This window comes from Zeus faber (genome assembly GCF_960531495.2).
Source record: "Zeus faber genome assembly, chromosome: 4".
NCBI lineage: Eukaryota > Metazoa > Chordata > Actinopteri > Zeiformes > Zeidae > Zeus > Zeus faber.
The window spans coordinates 2,060,261-2,070,000 of NC_137191.1; the positions used below are offsets into that span (position 1 = coordinate 2,060,261).

General features: G+C 47.9%; 2 protein-coding genes across 16 annotated transcripts in view; one reads left to right on the forward strand and one right to left on the reverse strand.

Annotated features, from left to right (window-relative positions):
* The first annotated feature begins 2,068 nt into the window (after positions 1-2,068).
* LOC307229619 (protein CutA homolog) lies at positions 2,069-5,228 on the forward strand. 15 transcript variants are annotated; one of them, XM_079999627.1, is made up of 7 exons: positions 2,069-2,130; positions 2,416-2,489; positions 3,035-3,274; positions 3,590-3,649; positions 3,988-4,033; positions 4,282-4,331; positions 4,776-5,228. In XM_079999627.1, the coding sequence occupies exons 3-7, from the start codon at positions 3,147-3,149 to the stop codon at positions 4,873-4,875; spliced, it is 384 nt and encodes a 127-aa protein (XP_079855753.1). In that variant the 5' UTR covers positions 2,069-2,130; positions 2,416-2,489; positions 3,035-3,146; the 3' UTR covers positions 4,876-5,228. The 15 variants fall into 15 exon arrangements, with proteins under 15 accessions (XP_079855753.1, XP_079855761.1, XP_079855758.1 ...); XM_079999635.1 differs by having other exon boundaries at positions 2,078-2,130; positions 3,126-3,274; XM_079999632.1 differs by having other exon boundaries at positions 2,081-2,184; positions 2,416-2,577; positions 2,941-3,274.
* Positions 5,229-7,189: 1,961 nt separating this feature from the next.
* LOC307229007 (somatostatin receptor 3) overlaps positions 7,190-9,740 on the reverse strand; it is a gene marked incomplete at both ends in the record, with an annotated part of 2,994 nt that continues 443 nt past the window's right edge. The window contains 2 exons of the mRNA XM_079998879.1: positions 7,190-7,879; positions 9,380-9,740. The exon at positions 9,380-9,740 is cut by the window's right edge and continues 443 nt beyond it. Coding sequence (XP_079855005.1) covers positions 7,190-7,879; positions 9,380-9,740 — 1,051 coding nt within the window. The remainder of the gene's footprint in view (positions 7,880-9,379) is intronic.

A 9,740-nucleotide genomic window follows, 5' to 3' on the forward strand; every position in this document is an offset into this window, starting at 1 on the left:
CCTCTCCCTGTGCCCCCACCTTCACCTGCTTTTCCCCTCCTTCCTTCTGGCCCTCCCCCGCCTCCTCCTGTGCCCCCTTCTTTGCCTGTTTTCCCCCCTCCTGACCCCCCCCTGCTCCCTCCTGTGCCCCCACCTTCGCCTGCTTTTCCCCTTTCTGACCCTCACCTGCCCCCTCCTGTGCTCCCTCCTTGTCCTGTCCACCCTTCTGCCCCTCACCTGTCTCGCCGTCTGCCTTCTTGCCTGGACATGCCCTGACCTGGTGTCCCTCCCCACCGCACCCAAAGCACTTGGTGGTGTCAGTGTTGACAAACACCACGTAGTCAAACTCATCCGCCCTGATTTTAAAAGCTACGTTCAGCTCCGCATCCCTGTTGTTCAACACCATCAGGACGTGTCTCCTGTGAGACACCACATGCTTGAGCAGCGGCGACTTGCACCCCGACGGGACTTTTTTAACTGGCGACACCACCTTCCCGTGCCTCGCCAGTTCCTTAGTGAGGGTCTCATCTTTAATAAACGGCGGAACATTCGCCAAATTCACCCTCTTCGCCGGTGTGGAGAGAGGCAGGACGGGAACAAACATTTCGTTCACCGTAACGCCGCTCGCCACCACCGCGTTCACCTTGTCTACGCCATCCAGGAAGATGACCACCGCGCTGTTCATCCGCGCTGCGGACACAACGCTGCTGTAGCCGACAGCCTTCCCCACCGCCAGGCTGCAGTCCTCCACCGAGACCGAGGAAGACACGGGCAACTTAATGCCGTGCTTCCTCGTTAGCTTGGTGAGGTCCGACATGGTTGCGGACCCGCACCACCACCACCACCACTACCACCACCACCCCCCACCCGCTGTGCGCACACCCTACAACCAACAAAAAACTAAACCCGTCACCAACAAATAATTATAAACATACAATTGATAGAAAAAGTTAGAGAGAAAGTCACTCACTCTACCAAACGCTCACACGCTCCGCTCGCTCACACCTCCAATCACTCAGAGAGAGAGAGAGAGGGATGGAGAGGGAGAGAGAGAGAGGGATGGAGAGGGAGAGAGAGAGAGGAATGGAGAGGGAGAGAGAGAGAGGGATGGAGAGGGAGAGAGAGAGAGGGATGGAGAGGGAGAGAAAGAGAGGGATGGAGAGGGAGAGAGAGAGAGGGATGGAGAGGGAGAGAGAGAGAGGGATGGAGAGGGAGAGAGAGAGAGGGATGGAGGCAGAGAGGAGAAAGTGGAAGAAAGAGGGAGGGGGAGACAGAGGGAGGGATATGGCTGCTGCAGAACAGAAGGTGTTGGAGGCCGATGATCCGCTGTGGCCACCCCTGACGGGGGCAGCCCAGAGAAGAAGAAGAAGAAGAAGAAGAAGAAGAAGAGAGAGAGTTCATTATAAAGCGTTACCTGATACTGGCCGCAGCATCTCTACCGCCATCTTATGGATGACCTTTGCTGTTGCAGGCTCCATTGGCATGAAACATGTAAAATGACCAGTTCAGTTCAGTTCAGTTTAGTTCAGTTCAGTTCAGTTCAGTTTAGTTCAGTTCAGTTCAGTTCAGTTTAGTTTAGTTTAGTTTAGTTTGTTTGCGTCGCCGTTATCTCACATAAAGCAGGAGACTGTTATGATAATAATAATAATATATCAAATAATTACTGCACAGTAAAACTTGTTCGAGCCGTACTGGATGTGGGACGCGATGTGGGACCGGGAGATGGGAAATTGTCGAAATGAATATTATTTTGCCAATTACAGAAGACATAAATCCATGAAATGAAGCACAATAATCATGATAATAATTATAATAATAATAAAAATATTATAATAATAATAATAATAAAATGATTATAAATGCATCTATAAATGATTTTTATTATTCATTATTATTACTATTATTATTATTATTTTATTATTTTTTTATTATTATTTTCTTGTTATTATTATTATTATATATTTCTATAATTTTTATGATTATTTGTGTTTAAGGTTACGATCAATTTACTTACAGATCCTTCGCGGCACGACGTTTTACGACAATGAAGCCGGATCTATATTTTACGCCCCCCCTTCGATCGCGCTAACTTGCTTTACGGCAAACACGGCGCTCCTTGTTGACCGTGCTGCAGGCTGTAGCTGCCGCTAGGTACTCTTTAACATTACTCCATCAAACCGCATTTATTATCTTCAGTTACGTGCAGTAAGCTTGTCAATCTTTCCCTTTATTCTGTCACAACTTTTATCAACTCGAGGTTGGTTATGGACTTGACTATATTTGGTAATAGTTTAACTCGAGCGCTGCTTACGTCGAACGCGCATAGAGACGGGTCCTTTACTAATCGAACGCAGATGTAAGATGTTAAAAAAAAGGATGGAAACATGTCAACGCCATGTGCGTGTGGCCCACTAACGGCGTTGCGGTTCTCTCCAGGCCAACGGGTGATGCGCCTTGGACTGCCCGGTGCCGAAGCGCTGCAGGGCGGATCTGTGAGAGTGCTGGTCACGGTGAGTGCGGCAGGGCGCCCGGAGCTCCTGAAAAACTCCAGAAATGTCACAAATGCCATCGCACCTCCCTGTATCCCAATTTGTCTTGGTGCGTATTCACCTATGCGTGGGATTTATTTGTGTGTATGTCCTTAGGAAGTTTTCAATATTATTATTTTTTTTTACTAATATTATTCTGTAAAGTGGTTAGATTGCGTGGAGGGTGTGCAGGTCTTCAAAACCAACGTTTAGTCAGATTTTATTTGTCTGTACGTTTCTCTACGTGTAAAAATGTCAAAGTTGTTCTGCATCAGTCGGACGAACCTTCATATTCCCTCTGTCCACGTGAACTAATCTCTTGTTACCCGGAGCTCTGTGAGAAGGAAACGGGACGGTTCATAGGATCGTCTCGTTCATGCCATACCCTCTCTATCCCATAAGATATCAGATTTGTGTTGAAAACTCCCGGCAGGCGGCCTGGCGTGCTCATGTCCCGGGCGCTGGAGCAAACCTTCTGGTGTCGTCTGTGTCTGTGGACCAACCCGCTGCGTTTGTGTGATCGCTAGACGCGAGGCTTTCGTGTGGACGCCGTGCCCGGTTGTTCTGCCACGAGCCGAGCGGGCGAGCGCTCATCCTCCCCGTGTCTGTCCGTGGCAGACGGTGCTTCTGAGTCTGTTGATGTTCCAGCTGCTGAGGTCTGTGGGTCTGAGAGCGTTTTCCATGGCATCTGAGACGTACACGCCAGGCGCGCATTCCGCCGCCTTCGTCACCTGTCCGAACGACACGGTGGCTAAAGACCTGGCCAGGTGACACACACACTCAAATGAGGACCAGTGCCACAGATACTATATATATTATGAGAGCTTTTTTTCCGGAAGTGAAATAAGCTTTTTTTTTTGTCTTTTATGTGTTTCCTCACAGTGTATTGATTTTCATAAATTGCATAAATATTTCACAATTAATATTTTCCATGTAAAGGCTGGCTACTTTCTACTCAATACAATGTTGTTGTTTTTTTTTTTTTTTTTCTTTTATGTTTTTTTCCCAAACATTTGCCGAGACTCATTTTATCTGTTGCTTATGAACTTTGTCCACGTGCACCATCTTGTCCCTCCACACAGGGGCATTGTGGAGAGGAAGCTGGCTGCTTGTGTCAACATCGTCCCTGCCATCACATCTGTGTAAGTCTGGAGATCCTCCTCCTCCTCCTCTGTAGGTTGACTGTCACTACCTGCAGTAGTAAGAACACAGCAATGGCAAAATGATTTTCCAAATGTTTTTACGTGTGCATGATAACACCCTGCTTCGCCGTCTATGCAGATTTCACTTTGAGTCATTTTGTCCGTCTTTGAGTCATAAAGAAACTGCAGGACCGTTCTCTGCTGGTTATTATGCCGCAAATTACAAAGATGAAAAATATAAAAGTGATATGTGTTGAGTTGAAATAGTTTTTTTTTGTTTTTTTTTTAATCATTCTTGGGAGACACACGGTTGATTTAAATCTTCCCTTTTCCCCCAGATATGAATGGCAGGGGAAGATCGAGGAGGACAGTGAGGTGCTGCTGGTGAGTTCCCGCTCACACGCCATTTGCATAGTATTAGTATATTTATTTAGTTATATTAAGTTGGCAAAGTACAAAAAATCTTTCTAGTATTATTTATCCTAGGCCTGCAAAACACATTCTTCTAGTACGACTAATACTACCAATATTATACTAGGAGTGATCAGTCTATTTGCTAATTTCAACAATGCACTGCATAAAGTATGGATTTACCAGCAGGTTGAGCTCACCACGTCATGTTTTCTGTTTAGATGATTAAGACCAGAAGCTCCAGGGTGCCGGCTCTCGCTGAATACGTTCGGTAAGATGTTCTTAAATAGTAAATGTAGTATAGTATTCTTAAATAATGAAGTTAAATGCAGAAATCTGTAAGAAATGCATATTCCTGTCTTAACTAGAGAGACACAATGTTCTGTCCCATATTCATCCAACAGGGGATGGTCACACAGTTTGGGGACAGGAAATCTATTTTTCAGGACTAATAATTGGCAACACTAATAATAACAATAACAATAACAACAACAATAATAACAATGGAATCCTATGGTAAGATGAGGAACGAGACGTGAGTCGCGTAGCGAGTCTCATTCTGTCATGGAGGAAAGTTCGTTCTGAAATAGATCAATTTAAAAAATGGAGGAAAACAGATACTTAGATGTAAAAGGTTCTGCTGTCTCCATGATCTGTCGTCCCCATTAAACCTCAATCTAACCAGAAAATGCTTTTGCGTTGATGTCCATTCCAGCTCCAACCACCCGTATGAAGTAGCTGAGGTGATCAGCCTGCCCATCGACCAGGGGAACCCACCCTACCTAAAATGGATCGGAGACACCGTCCCTGAATGAATAAAGCAGAGGAAGGAAGGAAGGATGGATGATGGATAGAGGGGAGAACGGAGGCACTGGCAGACTGGGTGTCGCACTGATCAACCGGATGCTCCTCTCTTTAGTTTATTTTGTTGTATTTACAGTCTGTGATTCCAAATTTTCAATCCAACCCAAGTCCCTTGAAAGAATAACACCCGGTTAAAATGTCATTTTCACAATTTATATCGCCACTTTAATCTTTGCACCATTTTATTTACGTTTCATTACCGGCCCCATTTATTTGCCGACTTGCCACTTTTGACCTGTAGGTGGCAGCATTGCTCTGCCTGATTTCCCCGTGCGCAATAAAACTCAGCCGCCCATTTCGATAAGGTTGTTGAGCATTTGTCATTGACGTGAAATGATGAGGTGACACTTCCTCGCGACCAATGACACCGTGAGCTGTCACACGTCGGCGTGGAAGTCCAAACCGCGCCAACGCGCCCTCGGGCAAGACAGTGGGCCCCAAACTGCTGCGGAAGAGCTGCCTGTGGCCCCGCATGGGGGCCCGGTGACGTGTGAGGCGGTGAGGGCACTTTGGCTGAAGTGGTTTTTAAAAGTGCCTCGTTAACGCCGTCCATTTGCCTCCTGTCAATAAGTCAGGGACGAGTGTCATCATCGTCACCTTTGGAGGGTGCGAACGCTTGCGGACCCTCGGTAAACTTCTAACCGACCCCCCGCTGTTGTCAGCGTCCCACTTGTCAACGCCCCAAAGGCTTCCACGAAAACAGAACCTGCAACACAGAATGCATTTGAACCCTCACCGCTCCTCTGCCGCCGTCTTCTTTAATGTTAAAACGAGGCTATCTCGGGAGTATGGACGGCAGGTCTTTACATTTGGGCGAAAGGGGGTAAAAGTGGACAGAAACGGACAAACGTCACAACCTCACCCTTCCCCCGTGCGATTGGAAAGGAGGAGAGGGATGCACGTTGACGTCGCTCGCTTTGGAAACGAGGCGATGTCAAATGGAACGAACTGAGCTCTCTGGACGACTCCAGGCTGCCCCCAAATCAGAGCGTCTTTGCATCTTCCAAAAATGCTTTTCCTCTCGGTTTTCCCCCGAAGCCTGTCCCTTGTGTCCCCGCCCCCCCGCTCCCCTTCCCTGGTTGACATCGTCTCTCCGATGTTGGCTTTGGCCGTCAGTGTGTCGGCCTGTCTCACGGAGTGAACATGAAAACGACTTGAAACCCGCTTAGACGCAGCATTTAACACCGATCCTTCGACACGTCGTCAGGTGTCGAACAAAATGTTTACGTTCAAAAATGTAACATTTTTAGGGTTCGCACACGCCCCGTAATCCACAACCCGCCGTCTGTTTCCAGATATACCAGCGTTTCCGGGAAACAGGAAAACAACCTTAAAGTGCTGTGGTGAAATGATTGACTGGCGTCGGATTTGTCCTCGGTGGAATCCTCCCAAACTGACGCACAATTTGAACCTGGGATTCACAGCTGTTCATCAGCATCCAGCTGTTTCCTCATGAGCACGTTCATAAAACCGGCACCGCCAAGGGTTTAGCACACAAACGCATTTAATGAGTCGCCAAATCTTCAAACTTTTCATCTTCGGTGACGTGTGCCCGTCACCCTGCATCTAGCACAGTCTTGAGATTAACACTTTAAATCTTGTTATTCCTTTTTTCCGGTTACGAGCTGTGGCAGACTCCTCTATCAGCCGCCCTTAAAGAGAAACACCAGTCATTTGTTTTTACCCTTAACCATATTTTTTTCTATCAGTGGGAGTCGGCCACAGTGATTGGCATGAAAATTAAATCCGTTAAATTAAAATAAAAAAATAATAATTAAAATTGATCCGTTATTGAGGGAACGGCTTCAGTACAATGGGGCCATGGTGCGAGGAGGAACCGTTCATCTGTTTGGGTGTGAAGGGACGCCGACGGCCTTCGGTGCCCACGGCAGGACTTTCACTTTCCGAGCCCGGAATTAAGCAGAGGGTTTTTTTTTTGTTTTTTTTTTATTTTGTTAATTTTCTTTTACTAACACCACACAAACCATCACAGATATCAAAGATGTTTGGTATTACAAATAACTAACATGGACATTTTATCCCAGCGACGAGCTTGATGCTTTTTAAAATATTGCCGGCACAAAACTTCTAACTGAAGCGGCTCTTCGTTTGAGGTAAAACTGCTGTAGGCGATTAAGCGTTTTCCCTCACACACAGTAAAAGGCGCTCTAAGGGTCTGCTAGACCCTCCAAAACCTCTACGAGCATTCATGCGCTATTCAATGATACATCAATACAAATACCGACCGGTTCCGCTTCCAGTCAGTTACAGGTAGCTGATTTCAAGGATTGTATTCTTGCCCGTCGCTTCCTGCACCAGTGACCTGCTGCCGCTGACCTTTGCATCGTTACCCAGAATGCACCCTGCCTCAGAGGGCTCCAACTCTGCGGCCGAAGCGGGCTCGTGTCCCGGAGGTGGTTCTGTCCTGGAGCCCCCGGAAAGCCCTCCCCCCTCTCTGCCGCGCCCTGCGGTCCTGCAGGCCTTCGTTGTCTCATCGGCACCAACCCCCCTCTCCGTCTGCCCCTCGTCCTCCTCGCGGGTTTGCCACTGCGCGACCGCCGCGACCACCCCCGGGGCGCTCGGGGGCCTGAGCGCAATGCCGGCCCACTCCTCCGTGGGGCGCTGCAGCTCGATGCCGGCCCTCCCGTGGTTCTCCACCCTGCGCGACGAGCGGCACAGCGCCCTGCGGAAGCCCCTCTTGAAGTTGTCGGACAGGAAGCCGTACAGGATGGGGTTAGCGCAGCTGTTGGCGTACGACAGCACCACCACGAAGAAGTAGAGGCCCCTGAAGTCCCCCGGCAGCACCACCAGCAGGTTGACGATGTTGAGGGCGTAGAACGGGAGCCAGCACAGGACGAACACGGCCACCACCACCACCACCATCCTGGTGATCTTGCGCTCAGACTTCCTGCGGCGGGAAGACGTGGAGCGCACGCGCTTCCCCGCTCTGCGTACCTTTCCGGAAACATAAAGGATGGTGTCACACAAGTATTTGAACCGCATTATATTTATTTACTATTTATTATTTATTATTATTGTATGATTGCATTTATCTATTATTTCATTGCATTATCATATGCAGAACTATGTATGATGCTATAAGGGGTGGGTAAAAAAAAAAAAGCACTTCAAACTGGAACCATCTTGGTATCCGCCCCTGGTATTCCCACGGACACAGAACGTTTGTGACCCACCGCATACTTTAGGGTCATTTGGCGGCTTTTGAAAGTGGAGAATCAGAGCTTCCAAATAAGGTGTCACTTGCGCAAATCAAGCAAATCTTTTTAAAGCTATGACTTGTTAATGAGGAGGGTGTGGCAAGCTGTGATTCTGAGATAATCACCTTCAAAGTTTCGCCGAGACTTTCTTCATTCAGCTCCCAGAATGCCAATGGGGTAGCCAAAGCCACATGGCTCCTTAACATACTGCTGAATGGGCCAATCACTGCTTTGTTCTTGTGTTTTGAGGGAACGTTGAATGTATTTTTGTTTTGAAAAAAGCTTTTATCAAACGGTAAGAATATACATGTTTCATAAAAGTGGATTTTTTTTCCCCCGTTGGTTCTTATATATATTATAATATACCGTTTCATCGTCACATTCGCGTTGAAATTCGCATTTTAAAATGTTCTCCAAGTCCAGAGTCGTATCAGATTCAGCATCGCTGTCGTTCTCCGCGTCGCTGTCGGAGAACTGACTGTCATCGCGGAAAATGAAGTCCAGTACGCGCTGCTTAAACGCGCTGCGATAGACTTTGATCTATCGCACTGGTCAGATTAAGGTCTGCGATATGATTTTGAACTTCCTCCACTCGCTTCTCATAACCAACCGGAGTTTTTGCAGACAAGTGAAACTGGAGCCTCGTCTTGTTTACGGAAGTGACGGTGACGTCAGAGACACGCCCCCTCCACAACGTTGTCTCCGTGTGTGTATAAAACACGTAATACTTAAAGGTTGAACTCTCTCAAAACGGTTTCACATTGTGACTTCAAATCACATGAAATATGGAGGAATTATCTTCACCTGGACGGTCGCTTTAAGGGGAAACGATCGATCTGCATCATCCGGCGTTGTTTAGCATCTCAGTAAGTGAACTGCGGAATATTTAACTCCACGCTTTAACATTTTTCTATTATTTATAAATCAAACTCGGTTTTGGAAAATACGTTGGCAGATTTAAAAAAAACACAAAGGAACACAAATCTGGAAAATCAAATTTTCCGTCAAGAAAGTTTTATTCAACTTATTTGGCTGCTCCTGGCCATTTTAGAAATACGCGAGACGGCGGCTTTTGCTGTGGTGGGTCACATTTGTTCTCTAACCTTGATTCAGTGCAGTTCAGTACATTACGCTGGTGGTGTGTGAAGTTGTCATGGCGCTACAAAATGGAGGCTGACGGCTGAACATAATGGTCGGGTGAAAAACACCCGGTGTGGCCCCAGAAGAGCTCACGTACCTTGATGACGATGAGCAGGTAGCACAGGCAGATGACCAGCAGGGGGCAGAGGAAGCCCACGGCGGTGGTGTAGACGATGAACGACGCCTTCCACACCTCGGTCGGCTCCGGCCACACGATGCTGCAGTTCCCGTCGTCCTTCAGCACGTCGGCGAACACCACCACGGGCAGCACCACCACGAAGGAGACGGCCCACACTGTGGCGTTGACGGCCTTGGCCACGCAGGGGCGGCGCCACGAGGCGGAGCGGATGGGGTGCACGACGGCCAGGTAGCGGTCGATGGACATCACCGTCAGGCAGAAGATGCTGGTGAACTGGTTGATGGCATCCACCGTCATCACCACGCGGCACATGAGCGTG

Coding starts and splice junctions, on each gene's coding strand:
- LOC307229619 (XM_079999625.1), top strand. CDS start 2,244: ATGGACTTGACTATATTTGGTAATAGTTTAACTCGAGCGCTGCTTACG. Junction 3,275..3,589: donor GTGGCTAAAGACCTGGCCAG/GTGACACACACA, acceptor CCCTCCACACAG/GGGCATTGTGGAGAGGAAGC. Junction 4,034..4,281: donor AGGACAGTGAGGTGCTGCTG/GTGAGTTCCCGC, acceptor TTTTCTGTTTAG/ATGATTAAGACCAGAAGCTC.